The following is an 18,692-nucleotide window of genomic DNA, read 5'->3' as shown; positions in this document are numbered from 1 at the left end:
AAGAAAAGCTTCAGTGTTTACTATTTAAAAATTAAATATTTGGTTCTTTTCCATAATAAATAATTGACCGTCCTTTCCATTGGGTCCCATGTTACTACTGGTTTAAACTAAATCTCTTTTCAACGACACGAGCCCACCAAAGCTTAGAAATGCCAATTATAATTAAAAACTTAAATGCCTTTTGCAGGGCGAGAGGTGCTCCTCACCCTGTGAACTTTCAGACTCCCGGCCTGAACAAATGGTTGCAGTTCTCATCTAACAATCGGAGCAGCTGCGCCATGGAACAGATTCCTGAGAGAGGTGGTTAAGGCACCATAACTTATTCAAGGACAAAGTAGATGAGATCTTTACTGGACGGGAGTTAGTGATTTTTATCGGCCCTGTCGCAGTACGGGAGGAGGAAATTTGTGCCTCACTTTACCCCCTTCTCTCTCATACTCTGAGCTTGCATTTCCCATGCTGCTGTGCCAGGAAAGGGGAGTGATAAAGCATTTTCAAAACTATTTTTTAGGAAACAGTTATCATGAAGGTTTATACAATGAGTCCAAATCACAACAGAACGCAAAAGCCAGCAGCACACATGACAAAGTCAGTGCATACCTAGTGTAAGGAGTTTAAAATGTTTTCAGATCTCTGAAAGGGACAGTCATTTCAATAAGCTAAATTTTTCTGCTGTAGCACCCGTTAAAACAGTGTGTCCTAAAATAGTTTTAATTTGAAGTGATTTTTTTCCTGCTCCCCTGCTGATGTTTAGAAGGGCCCTAAAGGGGTGGGGGACAGCAGCAACACCACCAAACTTGCTTGGGCCCATCCTTCCTCCCATTCCCTTCTTTTCTGTGCACACAATGGTCAACAGGGGCGGCTCTATGTATTTTGCCGCCCCAAGCACGGCAGTCAGGCGGCTTTCGGCAGCGCACCTGCGGGAGGTCCGGCTGGTAACGCGGATTCGGCGTACCCGCCGCCGAAGCCGCAGGACCGGCGGACCTCTCGCAGGCACGCCGCCGAAGGCTCCCTGACTGCCGCCCCCACAGTGACAGGTAGGCCGCCCCCCGCGGCTTGCCGCCCCAGGCACGCGCTTGGTGCCTGGAGCCGCCCCTGATGGTCAACTGACTCTTCATCACTGGTTTGTTTAATATTTGCTGCTGGTGTTACCGACAGGCCCCATGTATGCAGAGTTGGGAGAAAAGTGTGTGTTAGGATATGCTCCATCCACCACAGCAGTGCATGAGAGGGATGATATTGTGCTGGTGCATAAGATGAGATGTGCAACTGATCATCAGCAAAACAGGGGAACATATGACTACATATGAAGTGTTGTCAAACACACAGAGAAAACAAAATGAGAAAAACAGAGAAAAATACCAATAAATGTAGTAATAATATATTAAATAATCTATTTTTCTCTCATCTCTTTAAGTTATAGCCATCTTAAGGGTAACATACTAATAGATTTAGAAAATCAGGTGGCTTGATGGGTTTCAATATTTAATCTAATTTACTTTGTCTAGTGAGTTTATACTACATGAATCACTAAGATATTTGAGCGCCAGCAATTCCGTGGGTTCAGATTGCAAATGTAGCTTTACCTTGAATTAAGTGATTTTCCTCATGAACTTCTGTGTTTAAATGTGAAACATGTGCAGTCGATAAAAGAGGAGAGCATGCTGAGACCTGAGGACCTTTCTAAATAGTCCCCTGCAGACTCTCAGCGTGTCTTGAAACAGTTATTCCAGCTGAGCAAAAGGTTCTCTCTCTCTGGCTTGTGTTCTGCTCCTCCCTATGGACGGCATTTTCTCTCATCAGAAGAGGTCAAAACAGGGCTCCTCTGAGACCCCGAACGTTTGTTATTTCAGGAGTTATTTTCCTGCAATCAGTAAGGTGGCAGATGCACAAAGAGCAGCTTCCAGCTGAGCCTAGGCTCCTCATCCAGCAAAAGCCCTTACACACATGCTTAACTTTGAGCACGAGACTAATACCATTGAAATCAATGGGACTGTTCACATGGCTAAAGTTAAGCATGTTCTTTTCCACTGTGCTGGATCAGGGCCGGAATGCTCAGCCCCTTGCAGGCCTGAGCCGGAGCTTAGTTCTGCTACTAACTACTCAGCTGGAGAGTCCCGGTCTGAGTGCAGCTGTTGCCCAGTGCAGGATGCACATGGCAATGAGGCCGGACACCGGATGAGGCAGAACTTGCCCAATTGCTGAGAAGTGCTCTGGCGCTTTGCTGTAACTGACAGATCAACAGCAGCAAGTGCTAGTGCATTACTGGAACTAATGCTTCGTGGTTTTCTCCTTCCTACAATTGTCATGGTTTGATGACTGCACAGTGCTTCTAGCTTGGGGTTCTCTTCAATCCTGCTCCCACTGAAGTCAATGGGAAATTCACCTTTAAGCCAGTGAGAGCTAGCTGCATGAAGTACGGCAGAAAACTGCCTGCAAATACTGTATTGCCATTTTGTTTGGGCATCCCACATGTTCACAGGTAGACATTTGGTACCAGGATGCAGGGGCAGCCATTTTGAATCTGTGCTAAAATAACTTGTGACACCGTGAGCTTCCTGAACATTTGGAGTTGGCTGCTGTCCCCTGACACACGCAATGGGGGTGGAGAGAGACATTTCCTGAACCTGATGCAAAATTGTTAAGAATGAAAACCAAAGGCTTATTAATTTTGTATTTACTTATTAATAACCTTGTATTCTCCTTGGCAATAGTCAGAGTCCTTCACTGGGACAGATTACTAGGACTTTGACCTCAAAGGTCATCCATTTAGGAATCTGATTTTTGCCTCATAAAAGACAATGAGGTTACACAGGCCAAATCCTAGATCCAGCCTGAATAGTATGACCAAGCGCTGGGGCAGAAGGGTAGGGAAGAAATTCTTCCCTCAGGGCAGGGAATGATGATGACTGCAATTGCCTCTGAGACCTTCCCTCCCCAGCTCATGGGGATGAAAGTAGGGTGTGGATGCACAGACTCCATTCCTTGTGTGCTGCCACGCGGGAGCCCCCATGGAATGGGGCTCCATACACGAGCAGAGGGTACGTACATCCCTGTATCATTCCCTCAAATTCTGTTCTTCCCCTTGTGCATCAAAACTACACCTTCTTCCACTGTCTGGAGCCCCACTGCAGGGGCAATGGTGGGATTTGCTCATTAATTCTTAAAAAGAGAGAGCGAGAACTCTGCCGTATGTTTGTTTTGAGTGGTAACCTAGGGTAAGGCAATTCTGCAGGTAAGAAATTGAATTTCACATTCTTTTAGCACCAAGCAATGAAGTGTTACGGCTGATCACTTAACTCGTTTAAAACCCACAAACTACTTTCCTGTTTGGAAACTGAAATATTCCCCTTTTTTAATGTTGGCTTCTGCCTTTCTCTCTCTTTGCAGTTATGTGGCTGTGGACTGTTGGGCGTGGGAATATGGCTATCGGTGTCACAAGGAAACTTCGCCACATTTTCTCCCAGCTTTCCATCATTTTCGGCTGCCAACCTTGTCATTGCCATTGGTACAATCATCATGGTGACCGGCTTTTTGGGGTGTCTGGGTGCTATCAAGGAAAACAAGTGCCTCCTTTTAAGTGTAAGTCCCCTGTACTGGAAATAAGGTGTCCATTTTTAAGTGTGGGTTATTTACCATTGGAACAATTTACCAAGAGTTTTGGTGCATTCTCCATCACTGACAGTTTTTAAATTCTAAAATATATGCTGTAGATCAAACAGAAATATTTTTGAGGAAAGTCTATGGCCTGTGTTATCATCTAGCCTGACCTCCTGTATTCCCTTCTGGCCTTGGAATCTATGACTCTGTGAATGAAGATCTTTACCATGGATACACACTCCTACTTCACTGCTTACTTTAAAAGTGACCTGTATGGGAAAGAACGTATTAGGGAATAATGTTTCTATTGACTTTTAAAACCAATGTATGTAATTCTGTAGCAGGTATTCTCTATTAAACTCTATAGGGTAATTTAAAAATCCTCCTCCTCTGGAATTGGGTAGTGATAGTTATATAGTGGAATGATACCACTGCTTGGTTTTATTCAAATATGTCACTAGATTTATTTATTTTTATAAACATTTCCCCCTGTCTAGGTACTACAATAAATTAAATATGAAATACAAACCAGGAACAATCCTCAGTGTACAGTTAAGCACAAAACAACTGCCAGGCAAGCAATTCATCCAGAAATTTCAACATTAGAAGAATTGTCCTGGAAGCATTAATGATAACTACTCCAATAATCCACCATCAGTCTTTACCCTTCCCCTTTTCAAAGGCCGAGGAAATACACTGTGCCCCAAAAGTCAACACTTCTGATCTCCACTGGGCCATGCAGGTTAATAATTCTGGACTCTTGGTGGGCCTAAACTGGCAAGTGAATTCTAGATTCTGCCGGCAGCCCCTTCCTGTTTAAACCAATAGGACTCCAGCTTAGTCGCTTCTGCTGGTTGGAAGTCCAATATCTTCAGGTGAGGAGAGAGCCAGGTTCCAAGCTATTTAGGGGTTCCTAAGTCCAAGGGGCAGTGATGTTGTTATATAAATGTGAATTTTTTTATTAAATAAAAAAAGTTCTTTAATAGGTAGATTTTATGTTGCTTAACATCACTTCAGGTTATTAAAATTGGGGGAAATGTGCAGATATAATTTACTCTTCTCTATTTATGCTGTTTCTTTATTTTTTGTGTTTCATTCAGCTTAGGCAGTGAAAACAGACTGGTTAATTTTACTCTCTAAGACACATACAGTTAGCTGCAGTGCTGCTGTTTGTGTTTCTAATGGTGTAGAGAAATGTTTCCTTTTTAAACAAATCCTCTCTGCTGAAATTAAAAAAAAAATCATGAAAATATTTCTCTTCATATTAGAATTCATTTTTAAAATGCAAAATCTAAATGTATTGCTAAAAACTATTTGCCATTGTCTCTTTATGTTTTGAAATTGCCTCAGAAGGTAATAACAAAAGGATTAAGGGCTTGTCTACACTGCTCCACCGTTCGGACAATGGGGCATGAATAGTCACGTGCACCAAAGTGCTGCGTTATAACTACACCTCTACCCCGATATAACGCTGTCCTCGGGAGCCAAAAAATCTTACCGCGTTATAGGTGAAACTGCATTATATCGAACTTGCTTTGATCCGCCGGAGTGCGCAGCCCCGCCCCCCGGAGCGCTGCTTTACCGCGTTATATCCGAATTCGTGTTATATCGGATCGCGTTATATCGGGGTAGGGGTGTACTCTGTGTGCACGCTGTGGGTGCAAGCGAAAATGTTCCTACTTCACGTTACTGTAGTCTTGTTGTAAGAGTACTATGTTAACGTAGGGTTACCATATTTAAAAAATAAAAAAAGGACACTCCACGGGCCCTGGCCCCGCCCCAACTCCGCCCCTTCCCTGCCCCTTCCCCAAAGTCCCCGCCCTAACTCCCCCTCCTCCCTCCCAGCCACGCGAAAAGGGCTGCCTGAGTGCTACCGGCTTCACAGTTTGCCGGGCAGCCTCCAGACCCTGCGCCCCCGGCCGGCGCTTCCCAAGCGCAGCTGGAGCCCGGGAGGGGAAGCGCCCAGCCGGGGGCGCAGGGTCTGGAGGCTGCCCGGCAAACCGTGAAGCCGGTAGCGCTCGGGCTTCGGGCAGCCCCCATGCCTCCGGACCCTGCACCCCCGGCTGGGCACTTCCCCTCCTGGGCTCCGGCGGCTGTGCTCCTCCCCTGACTCTTTGGCTCTGTTTAAGAGCCGAGCTGCCGGAGCGCTCCGGCTTCGGGCAGCCCCCATGCCTCCGGACCCCGAACCGCCGGCCGGGCACTTCCCCTCCCGGGCTCCGGCGGCTGTGCTCCTCCCCTGACTCTTCGGCTCTGTTTAAGAGCCGAGCTGCCCGAGCACTACCGGCTTCGGGCAGCCCCCATGCCTCTGGACCCTGCGCCCCCGGAGCCCGGGAGGGGAAGTGCCCGGCCGGCGGCTCAGGGTCCGGAGGCAAGGGGGCTGCCCGAAGCCGGTAGCGCTCGGGCAGCTCGGCTCTTAAACAGAGCCGCAGAGTCTAGGTAGGGAGCACAGCAGCCGCAGGAGGGGAAGTTCCCGGCCGGCGGTATTTTTCCCAGACATGTTCGGCTTTTTGGCAATTCCCCCCAGACGGGGGTTTGATTGCCAAAAAGCTGGACATGTCCGGGAAAAACCGGACGTATGGTAACCCTAATTAACGCAAACTAGAAACCTCTTACTTCGCACCCACAGCATCTGTACAGGGGTGCCTTCACACCCCTGTAGTCCATACTCATAGGCAGCGAGTTCCATACCCACGTGGTGCTCGGGCACCAGCAATATTCAGAACCCAGGGGCCCAGCTCCACCAATATTTGGGGCCGGGTGTCCCCCCCGGCCCCACCTGCCGCCCCTCCCCGCGCCTCCCCCAAGTGTCCTGTAGCCCAGACTTGCTGCCCTCCCGCCTTCCCGGCCCGGAGCATCTCATCTCTGTCTTTGTCTCCTCCATGCTGCTTCCCTGCAGCAACTGCTGTCGCAGGGTCCTAGTGCCACCCTGCTCCACTGCCAGGGCAGACTGACTCTGAGCCTTCCCTTTTCCGGCAGGACCCTCCAGCAGCACAGGGCACACCCTCACCCCCCCACCCACAGTCACCGCTCCTGCCCCATGCTGGGCAAGGAGGCAGTCCCATCCCTCACCTCCAGTGAGGCTACAGTCAGGGGGCAACAGCAGGAGAGGAGGTGCACGCAGCACCCCCTGGCACCCACCACGGGGAGGCGAGGGAGAATCCTGGACCTGAGAGGGGCCCTAGGAGCACATGCAGTGACAGTGTGCTGCTGGGGGGGCAGGAAAGGGGGGCTCCTCCCCCAGAGCTTGCTGATGCTGGCAGGGAAAGGGCTGGGGGGAGTCCTCCTCTCTGGCCCCTGTCCCGGAGCAGCCTGCCTGCACCCCAAACTCATCCCCAGCCCTGCCCCACCCGACAGTCCACACCCCCAGCCAGAGCTTTCACCCCCCCACCACACCCTCAACCCTCTACCCCAGCCCTGAGCCCCTCCAGCACCCCAAACACCTTATCCCCAGTCCCAGCCAGAGCCCTCATCCCCCCACACCCTGACCCTCTGCCCAAGCCCTGAGCCCCTCCCACATCCCAAATACCTTATCCCCAGTCCCAGCCAGAGCCCTCAACCCCACACTCCTACTCTCGCCCTGAGCCCTTCCCACACCCCAAACCCCCCATTGCCAGCCCCAGACAGAGCCCTCACACCCTACTCTCGCCCTGAGCCCCTCCCACACTCCAAACCCCTCATCTGCAGCCACACCCCATAGCCCTCATCCCTGCACCCCTCCCCTCCCCAGAGCCTGCACCCCAATCCCCTGCCCCAGCCTAGGGCCTGCACCCCAGACCACCTCCCTCACCCAAACTCCCTCCCAGAGCCTTGGGCAGGTGGGGGGGACGGAGTTTGGGGAGGGTGGAGTTTGGGCAGGGGCGGGTTCTGGGTACCACCAAAATTTCTACAAAAATGCCACCCCTGTCCATACTGCCCTTAAAACCCTGGATGTGTCTGGTCTGTTGGTGCATTTGAGACCTCTGTTGGTCATTAAAAGTAGTAACAAATACTAGAGCTCACACTTTGGGAAGTAACCAGAGTGGGTAAGTGTGTTCCCATGACTGAGCATGTTTAGATCCACAGTAGGGTATGTCTACATTGCCATCAGAAGTGTGACTACAGCCCATATAGATATACCCGAGCAAGCTTTGATCTAGCTAGCTCAAATAAGAAAATCAGTGAAGCCATGCCAGCTGGAGAACATACCGAGGGCTCGTGCTGCTGTGGCTTTACTGCTATTATTATTCAAGCTAGCTAAATCAAAGCTAACTCAGGTGTGTCTACACATGCTGCAATCACACTGATCGCAGTATAGACATACCATAGTGATTTGCTGCAAACTAATACTAAGGGTAGGTCTACACTTACCCGGTAGTTCGGCGGCGAGCGATCGAACTTCTGGGTTCTACTTATCGTCTTGTCTGGACGCGATAAGTCGAACCAGGAAGTGCTCGCCATCGACTGCGGTACTTCTGCTCGGCGAGAGGAGTACCGCGGCGTCGACGGGGGAGCCTGCCTGCCGCGTGTGGACCGAGGTAAGTTCGAACTAAGGTACTTCGAACTTCAGCTACGTTATTCACGTAGCTGAAATTGCGTACCTTAGTTCGAATTGGGGGGTTAGTGTAGACCTGGCCTAAGATTTGAAAAGTGCTTTGAGATCCTTATTTGAAAAATATAATTTTTGCACACAAAAAAATAGTCAAATGCAGTTAAAGTTTATCTGCTGGGAATTTGTTCCTGCACCAGGGGAAATTTATCTTTGTGGCAGTAGGTTTTTTGTTTGGGTTTACTTTGATGAACATACTGAGGAATATGCTGGAATTATCTGCTTTCTCTGTCTATGCTCCAGTGAACTGCACAGTCAAGAGATGAAACCAGTGTGACATAAACATAGGGTGACCAGACAACAAGTGTGAAAAATCAGGACAGGGGGTGAGGGGTAATAGGAGCCTATATAAGAAAAAGCCCCAAATATCGGGACTGCCCCTGTAAAACCGGGACATCTGGTCACCCTACATAAACATCACTTAAAGACAGGTTTATACTTAGGGCTTGTCTATACTTTTGGCTAAATCGGCACTGCTGTGATCGATGCAGCAGTGTCGATTTAGTGGGTCTGGTGAAGACAAGCTAAATTGATGGCAGAGCGCTCTCCCGTCGATGTCTGTACTCCACCTCCCCAAGAGGCAGAAGGTAAATCGGTGGGAGAGCACCTCCCATCGACACAGGGCAGTGTAGACACCGCTGAAAGTAGACCTAAGTTATGTCAACTTCAGTTACGTAACTTTTGTAACTGAAATAGCATAACTTAGGTCAACTTACAGCTTTAGTGTAGATCAGCCCTTACACTTGGAAGGGGGAGGACATCAGCTAGGCTTGAACCCCTGTCTAGTGAAAGCTTAGGCTGGGAAAATGGAAATACAATAGTGCAGAAGTTATGGAGAATAATAATATCATTAATATACTTTTGTAATTTGAAATCTAATTTGTAAATTTTGCTTCAGGTTGGGAAGAGGTAGGGGGAGTAAAGGATAGGATATGTTCCTGGGATTTAAATTGCAAACTATCGCAGACTATAAAATATATTTACATATGTATATGTATATATATGTACTGAATATCATCTGCCTACTAAGTAATGTTTAAAATGCTCATGAAGTTCTTTGAAATGATGAGTTCTGTGGGTTCCCAAATGGATAACAGATGGATGGCTAGATTATGGAAGGGATAATTCATCAGTGGGAAAATGATGTGAAATATATGCTGCATAAAAAAGTTCTGTGTAGGGCAAATAGCTGAGAGCAGTCCTCTCAACCATCATGATTTTCACATGAAATATTTGGGATTCTCATGGGTTTCCTGTAACACCCCCTGTCTGTATTGCACTGCAGAAATTGTGTTTTAAAACTGGTTTGTCAAGGCCACTTGTCTAGCGTGCTTGAACTTGTTCTTTATTCAGGAAGTGTATATACATGTTTTGTTTCTCTTTGTTCTAGTTTTTCATCATTTTGCTGATAATTCTCCTGGCAGAGCTGATATTACTAATTTTGTTCTTTGTTTATATGGACAAGGTAAGCAAATATACCCCGTAGATTAGTTTATCAGTCCTGGCAGCTAAGCTGGTTTTTGTTTGCTTTTGCTAAACCAAGATGCTTAGATTCTTCTTACTCTTCTCAATGGAAATTGTTTTAACCTTGTGATCTTCATTTTTGTGTGTGCCTCCTCCGCATGTTGGCTGAGAGTAATGAGTGATTAAGGTGGAAGGGTTCTCTGTGTGGGTTGAGGCAGAGCTGTTGAGTTTTGCAGTTTCCAGCTGAAACCAAAAGCTGGGACCTCCATTTTGCCCCTCTCTCATAGGCCTGCAGTCTCCACAGTTGAGCTTTTTGCTGTCTCCTTGTGAAGTTTAATTTCTCGCAACCCTCCCCCTTCATCACCAATGTCGTCAGAGAGTGGCTGGATAACCTCCCCAGTGGCTTCTTCAGGCCAGCTCTCACATTCTCACCACCTTCTGTCTTCACAGGCAGGGAAGTGGAAAGACAAGCCCCTTTCTCACCCCCATAGACCCCACATTCCCTGCTAGCATGCTGCATTCTGCCTAGCCAGAATGGGGTGAGTGTGCATTGCAGTGCCAGGGCATGCTGAAACCTTTTCAGATACACTGCTACTGTTGAGTGGGCGATAGGCAGGCAGCTTGCTCCCTAAGGACATCCTGAGTATTCAGAGGAGCAGATCTTCCTTACTGGCCTCATACAATGACAGAAGATAGCAGGGAGCGGATCATCTGGCTGCCTTCTAGAGCCTAACTGTAACAAGCCAGCCAGTCATCCCTTGAAGAGACTGGGAGGGGGTTACTGGCTAGCCCAGAAGACATGAGAGATTGGAAGTTCTCAAGCACAAGCTAGCATCTGATAAATTGTGGATGGAGTCCTGTGGTGCAGGAACATTTGGAACCTGAGCTTACTTTGATGCACAAGGTCTTCAGAAAGATTCAGAACCCTTCCGGGGAAGTTGGGTTCATTGCTCCAGTATCGTAGCTAGCAAGGTGAAAGCTAGCTTGGGTATGTCTACTCAAGCTCCACTCACATCCCATGATTGCAGCACAGACATAGCCTTTCTAAATTTAATGAAATCAGGGTGAAATGGGTTTTGTCGCATATTTGACCATTGTAGTTTGGGACTCGTGTGTTTAATTTCAGCTCAGTCACTGTCTCCCTCTGAAATCATGGGCCAGTTGTTTGGATCCATGTTTTCAAAGCTGTCCATTTATTTGGATATAAAACTTGAGACCTCCTTTTTATCAGAGGTGCTAGGCATTCACAGCTCTGCTTGAAGACAGTGGGAGCTTCTGGTGCTCAGCATCCCTGAAAATCAGGCTGTAAGGGAGTCAAGTTGGACACCCATAAACTTTGGCCCCTGAAATTCATGGACACATTTGAAAATCTTGGCCTTAACTTCTCTGTGCCTCATGTACCCTATCTGTAGAATGCGGATGATAATATTTCCCTCTCTCCCATGGCTTCATATGCTGATTCGTTTATTGATGATTATGAAACACTTTGAGATGTACAGCTAAAAGGCGCAAATTATTACAGTGAGGCTGGGACTCTTGGGTTTTATGACCTTAACAAATGAAATAGGTCAGACTCTGATTCTTGGTAGGAAAGAATGTTGAAATTTGTAGTTGGACATGGTTGTGTCTAACTTCACTGCAGATTTAACTCAACTTATGTATGCTTGAGTTAACTCCTCTCGAGTTAGGCTAGCTCGAGGGAGAGCAGTCACACTGCAAAATAACACACAAGCTTCACAGAGTGTTTGGATTCGCAGCACAGAACGACTGTGTTAGCAGCTGACAAGCTGTACTAACGCCCGCTGTAGCCTATTCCCCCTCCCGGCCCCGTGGCCCAGCCAACTCGAGTGAAAAACACCACCACATTTGAGTTATTGGGTTTTGTGTGTAGATGGCCCTCAAGATAGAGGCAACACTTGAGTAATAACTTGAGTTAAATCTACAGTGAAGAGAAGCGTAATGTTGTTGTTATACGTGTGTGCACAACATGCATGTTGCTTGTGATTATGTAGCACATGTCTATGGAGGTGGCGCATGTTGTCTGTCACCTTCTTCACCCCCCTTCCCACCTCCATACATTTTTTAAATGGAAAAAAAAATGGCAAATTATTACCCCAACATGCGCTCAGTCATTAGCAGAGAGGAGGCTGCTTGGTTCCTCTCTGTGCTTTTCTGTTACACGTCCATACTTCAAAAGAATTCAATCAATACTAAATCCAGAATTGGGCAAGGAGGAAAACTAGAGCTTCACAGGCAATTGGCATCCACAGCAAACACCTCACATTGTAAAGTGAAATGGAGTTTGGGTCTAAAGGTGGGGATTCTGCTCAATGATGTTCAGGTGAGATATCTGTCAAAATGTACATCCCAGGGTGGTAAAGGCAGTGTATGTTTACAAGTCTACATGTGGGATACTGCCCTTTAACCAGTGCTGGCTGTGTTTTGTTTTGATGGGAAATAGGTCAATGAGAATGCAAAGAAGGATTTGAAAGAAGGTCTTCAGCTTTACAATACAGAAAATAATGTGGGGCTGAAGAACGCATGGAATATCATTCAGGCAGAGGTAACCCATTTTCTTTATTTAAAAAAAAATTAGCTGGACATCATTTTGTTAACAATATTTTCTCTGTCTTGTCCCATAACTGGCAAGTACATGATTTGATACCAGTCAGATATTTGTATATCACATTACATTCATAAAGTGCCTAGGCCTTTTCTTTGGGATGAAAGGTGCTGTATAAAAGTAAGATGTTCTTCATGAGATCCATTGGGACTAGCTATGTGACAGAAATACCACTAGAGGAGGTTATGATCTGTATAGGAATGATAAAGGAAGAAAAGGAGTTGATGTGTTAGGATTACAATCACAAATCCTGAAATGCCACCTGGGATCTGAAAGTAGCAAAGACTCTGGGTTTAAGTGAAAGTGGTTGCAGAAGAGGTTTTGGTTGGCAGACTGTTTTCTAGTGGTTAGAGTAGAGATATGGGAGTTCAGGACTACTGGCTTCCACTCCCAGGTATGCCATTGACTTAGTGGTCACAGGTTCCAATGTCTTGGTTTGTGTGTGTCTAAAATGGATATAATAAAACTTATTTTCCACACAGGGCTATTTGTGAGATGCATTAAATATTTGTCAATGCTTTTTGTGATCTCCAGGTGAGAGGTGGTATCTAAGTGCAAAATATGAGGTGTATATGTGAAGAAACCAACAGTGGGTTAAGAGAAGTAACACTTCTTAAAAAGTTTGTTGGTGAAGACTGTTTATGGTCCTTTTTTTACTTTGCCTGTAGATGCATTGCTGTGGGGTTACTGATTATACTGATTGGTTCCCTGTCCTGGGGACAAACGTCGTCCCAGACCGATGCTGTATGGAAAATTCCCAAGATTGTGGACGGAATTCTACTGATTTAGTGTGGAAAACGGTAATGCTTGCTCAGTTTAACTTGGTTTTTTTTTTTTAAGTGCACACAAGAAATGGGCAAGACTTAGAATTTTTTTTCTCTTACAGGGTTGTTACGAGAAAGTTAAAATGTGGTTTGAGGATAATAAGCATGTTCTCGGGACAGTTGGGATGTGTATCCTCATAATGCAGGTATTGATGATACTATACTCTTACATGTAGCCCCTAACTTACTACTATTGTAGTTATCTTTATCATGCCAAAAAGTGTTGCCTGGCCCCTTACACCAAGCAGCCAAGGTCCCTGTTTGAATTTGAGAGCTTAGAATCTGGAACTTAGCTTACAGTTTTGCTGGACCCTGGAGTTTCAGAGGATTTATCCTTCCTGTTAGATGAAATCAGGAACTATCCCTAATTCTTCATTTTGTTGAATCAAATTATATATTTTGATTTTGGGGAATAGTGAGAACTGGCATTTTTCATCTTTTCATGGACTCCGCCATTAAGAGCATGAATAGCTATAATTGTTCCTCTGGCAGAACTCGTGCTTTCAGATGCAAACTAATTATTATAACACCACTGTTAGTGCTGTTAAGATGACACTGCGTGATTAACTCTGGTTTCCAGCCCTCCTACTTTTGACCCAGTTGGCACTCAGACACCATAAAAAGACCTAGATGGCGGGATAGCTGCATACGACCCATATTTGGTCTTAAACTTGGACAAAATATTTTTCCTATGTTTTGAGGACAAAATTGGTCCAGCTGCTTCTAAGTGACCTAATTTTCATAGCAATTCAGTTTTCTTTTCCAAGCTTTAAGCCAAATAGGGCTGCTTACGTGTCTCTAAAGGACAGGTTACTTTGTCTCTGTTTTGAAAATGATGATATCCGGTGATGTTCTAGTTATGTGCATGTTGACATTCAAGGCTCACTTGTAAGTGGCAGTGAAGAACACTGGATTCACAATGGTGGCCATCCATAGAGATTCACTCATGTCTGCTGCTTGTGAAATTAGCATACTTTAAAAATGTTTATTTTACTTAAACACATAGGGGAAAAGTCCTATAGAATTGAATTAGAGAATTAATCTGCTTTTTATAGCCATAAAACCATGTTATAGAATATAGAATGAAATTATGGTGATTGAGTTGTACAGGTTAGTTTAAAAAAGAGCAAACTCTCCATTAACTTCAGTAGGTTTTTAGGGTAACTTCTGTGCTTTGGAAAAAAGCAACAACCTGCCTGCTCTACCCTATTGTCTGGTAACTGAAGAATGAGAGATGTGCTTTTAAAAGGCCAGCAGTTTTGTGCCTTCATGGCACCTTGTGTGACAAAGAAGATTTTGGAAACTATTTCAGTTTCTTTCATGACTCTTACAATGGTTAGGTGTTATCAGAGCTATCAAAACCTTTGAGCACCTTGCTAGAGATCCAAGGAGGGTCACAATATTTTGTGAATAAGGTGGGAAATGCTTAGAGTAACCTCAGATATCAAGGAACCAAGCCTCGCAACCCCATCAGATAGGCCAGCTTTCCTAGTCTTCACAAATAAGAACAGGTAGTTGAGTTGAAGTATTCTAGATGAAAGTTCAGTGTTTTGTTGCATTATCACTACTGCAGTGGTTGACACTTAAATCAAACCAGCAATTACCTTCATTTAAACCACAATGTGCTATCTGAGATGGCATGATTTTTCCCTTACACTTTATAGCATATAACTTTAGACCAAATTTGATCATCAGCTACCCTGTGTGCAAACCCATTGTATGATTTGCAGTACTTGGCCCTTTGGTAACTGTGTAATCTGTTGCAAATATGGACTTTTTATGACAACCCCTGTACTTGTCAGTCTTATGGAAAAAGAGTAATTCAGAAGTGACCAAACAGGCTCCAATAAAAAAATGAGTCAGGCCTCATGATTCAGGAGGAATTTTATTAGTGTTGGGTGTCAGAAAATTCAGGCACCCTCAGATAAAATACCATCAGCACAGTTTTGAAGGTGTTACTATAGTTATCCCATAATATTTGCTTTCTTTCAGATACTTGGCATGGCCTTCTCCATGACACTCTTCCAGCAGATTCATAGGACTGGTAAAAAATATGATGCCTAAATCTTCAAAATGTTAACTGCATCTACACTTCTGTCTTGCCATTAAAAACAAAGCAAAACAACCGAAAAGAAAAATCAAGCTTTGCTCTGCTGAAGGCATTCATCCCACCGATCAATCTACGTCATCGTTACTTGACTGATTACTAGCACAACTTGCTACTTGACTTACTTTTTTGTTTCTGTTTTGCATTTGCCATTTATTTGCCAAAGAAGAAAAAGAAAAATAATAAAAACAAATCCATTTTCTACACTAATTCATAGATCTATTAAACTTTTCCCTAACTTTATTTAAGAAAATGCTTTGCTCTACTAATTGTTGTTAGACATGCAAGGATAATGTGACAGATATGTGTTTAACTTCTAGAGAGAATTCTTTGAAGTCTTCTGATAAGTCTCAAACTGCTCATGTCTGACATACTGGAAGACTTGGGAAAGCCACTCAGACTGAGAGCCCTAGGAATCAGAGCTGCTCACTTGCAGCTTTTTGTACCTTATGGTGTATACTTTTTTATTATGGAGATAGCTTAGAATTTAGTAGCCTGATTTGTAACTTCTTACTGTTTTGTTTTACATCTGTCATATTTTAATCCAGGAACCACTGTGCGATCTTTGAAGGACACATTTTTATCATTAGTTTAAAAGGTGGAAATAAAGACATGACTGTTCTAAAGGCCCTAGGGAGGCTACATTTAACTGCATCTTCTGAGCTACCGTGGGTTTGTACCCTTACTATATTGATGACAGTCCTTTCAATGAGGTGGCTCAGTACTTTAGGGCCAGATTGGGTTGCCCTTACTCTCACTGGGCTGAATGGTGAACCCCTTACTCTCGATGGGCTAGATTGTGATGCCTTTATCCACAATGAGTAGGGCCTTACTCCTCAGGTAGGCCCATTAAATGGGACTACTTTCAGCATGATACTATTCAGTGTGAGTAAGTGTATCACGTGAGTAACTGCTCACCAGCACCAGGAAGGGGCTTACTCTCTGGCCCATTGAGTAATAGTTTACTCCCTAAGTAGTCCCATTGATTTCAATGGGATGGCTTATCGTGCACGGTGGTGTACAGCATAAGGGGAGCACAATTGGCTCATTGTCAGTTTTCCTGAAAGGCGTTTACTTGACAATGGTTGCAATTTTGCCAGGCTGGCGAGGTAGCTTTTGAACAACCACGGAGGTATAAAGCTGGTTAAAGGCAAGTGGGGGAATGATGTGCCGTATGTCCCAAGAGAGCGGGAAAGGCGTGATTTACGTTTTCACTCTGAAATCAGTTGCCAGATAGGTGCTCAGAACCTGTTTGTATCTTTGCACATACAGTGTTGACTTTTGTCTTCTGTTTTCCAAGTCAGATATATACATGGTAGTTCAGAACTCATTACAACACACATTTCTACCGACATTCCTGCTAGAAAACTTGAACATATTCCTCTCTAGTTTGAATGCTGCTTCTTTCATAGTGGCCCCTGCTTGACTATTTTTGTTATATTTTTTTTGGCAGAGGTCTTTCTTACATTTTGCTGCTTCACGAAGGAAAGGATGAATGAAAATGAAACTTCAGTCATTTTGTGGACACTCTGGTTTTATTTTAGTCAGAAGTTTACTATAAAACTTAGTGGTAATTTTAAAATACATTTTAAAGCTAATTTATTACCTGCTGGGCCCAGATAGCTGTCGAAGTGGACAGATGTTTATCACCTGCTATCAAAGTAGTGCAGTGATGCTTACAAATTTGAGGTCCTTATTCTCGTTTACCTGAAGCACCTTTACTCCTCTCCGGCAGTGTAAAGGGGCCTTGAAGTGAGTGGAAATGTACTTTATGCCAACTTTAAGGCCCCTTTACATATAGTGATGTAAAGGGGCATTAATGTAAGTGACAATCAGGCCCTGAGAATCTAGTCCAGCATTTTCAAACTTGGCTGCCTACCAATAGGCATCTAAATTGATATTTAGGCAGGTCACTTCTTTAGATAACTTTCAGAGTGGTTGAGCACCTACCTACAGTTTGCATAGAAGTCAGTGGCACTGCAGGGGCTCAGGCTCTTTGAAAATCAGGCCACATATTTACATGCCTAGAATGTAGAATTAGGTTCCTAACTTTAGGCCCTCAAGGTTGAAAAAGTTGGGTATAATGCACATATTATTGGTGCAGGATAATACAATCCGTCCTTCCTAAATAGCTGTTTGGTTGCGTATACCCTTTAGTTATTCTTCCACTGGCCATATTGGTGACTGCTGCTTCATTCATATTTCCTTTTAAAGACTTGAGGAACGAGGAGGGGGAAAATATAGACAAAACCTGGTTTACTTTAATTGTAACAAAAATTGGGACCATGTGCGTCTGAGCTCCGTTTGAGACACTCTGTGTCAAGAATGGGAGCTCTGGCACTGAGCATATTTGCTGCTACGTGTAAGATAGTCTCCAAAGTTTCCAAAAAATGACAAGTTTTGAATTTTTGCATTTTAAAAAATGTATATCTTTAATCCATAGCTCTACTTCTTTATCTATTATGGTAGGGTTATTTTGCTTTCTCTTGTAAAATACCAATGTTTTCTCTCTCAGACAAACATAGAAGGGTGGAAAAATAAGCAAGACCAGGATGCTAATCCTTCTAAAGTCGCACAGTGGTACCTGTTGAAATCTTACATTTTAATCTGTGGTTGGTTTTTGTAAAAAAAAAAAAAAAAAAAAGAAGAAAGTAAAATGCATTTATACAAGTAACAATGAAGGCAAAATACATAGTGGAAAACTAAAACTATTTTGCCTTCCCTTAAAACTTATTTTTTGTAGAATGCTCAGTTATGTTTTATGACCTGATAGCAAGATGGATATTGAAAATACTTTTTTCATGAATTCTTTTAGCATTTTAAGTACAGTATTAACAGAGATAATTACACAAACAGTATTGTCAAGTCTCACTTTAGCTGACTACGGAAAGGGAATTAAGCAAATTAAGTAAACAATTAGCATTATAGTACTGTAGCTGAATATCAAACCATATAACGGGAAAACCTGTGTTTTGAAAACAAAGAAAAAGCAATACTGTTCTTAAGGTGACAAAAGCCAGCCATAAAAAAAGCATTAGATTGTATTTGTTGGTATATATCAGAGAAGATACTAATTGTCCTTTGACTGTTTAGTGAAAGGGATATCAATCTTGTTTAAAAATGCACTTTTTTGCTTGCATTGGTGGATGGCTGTCTGTGCATTTTTCCAAAACATTGCTTTGATTATTTAACTACACATTTTTAGCATGTTTTTAAATAAAAACTGATACTGAGTAAAAGTATTTTAAGTGTATACAAATGTTGATTTGTATTTATATATGCATATATATATATATATATATATATCAATGAAGCTCAGTTCAACTGTATCAAAGTTTTGTTTCTTTTTAAAGTGTCATTTTAGAATTTTGCATTCATGATATTTTGTTGTGCTTTTTGCACCCAAATTTTTATATATAAACTTAAACTGTAGAGGAGCTAATCTGATTTTTGGATTTCAGAGAGGCGGGTAAGACTTATAGCAGTAGA

At 44.0% G+C, this 18,692-nt stretch overlaps 1 protein-coding gene across 4 annotated transcripts in view; it reads left to right on the top strand.

Annotated features, from left to right (window-relative positions):
* Nucleotides 1-17,820, top strand: part of TSPAN9 (tetraspanin 9) — a 260,122-nt gene extending 242,302 nt beyond the window's left edge. For 3 of the 4 annotated variants that reach the window (XM_065405869.1, XM_065405861.1, XM_065405856.1), the window contains 6 exons: nt 3,391-3,582; nt 9,576-9,650; nt 12,111-12,212; nt 12,941-13,072; nt 13,159-13,242; nt 15,089-17,820. In XM_065405869.1, coding sequence (XP_065261941.1) covers nt 3,391-3,582; nt 9,576-9,650; nt 12,111-12,212; nt 12,941-13,072; nt 13,159-13,242; nt 15,089-15,160 — 657 coding nt within the window. In that variant the 3' untranslated portion in view covers nt 15,161-17,820. The remainder of the gene's footprint in view (nt 1-3,390; nt 3,583-9,575; nt 9,651-12,110; nt 12,213-12,940; nt 13,073-13,158; nt 13,243-15,088) is intronic. The other variant, XM_065405857.1, reaches the window with a different exon arrangement.
* Nucleotides 17,821-18,692: the final 872 nt, after the last annotated feature.

The sequence above is a fragment of the Emys orbicularis genome, chromosome 1 (genome assembly GCF_028017835.1).
Source record: "Emys orbicularis isolate rEmyOrb1 chromosome 1, rEmyOrb1.hap1, whole genome shotgun sequence".
NCBI lineage: Eukaryota > Metazoa > Chordata > Testudines > Emydidae > Emys > Emys orbicularis.
This window is presented reverse-complemented; position numbering and strand designations above follow the sequence as displayed.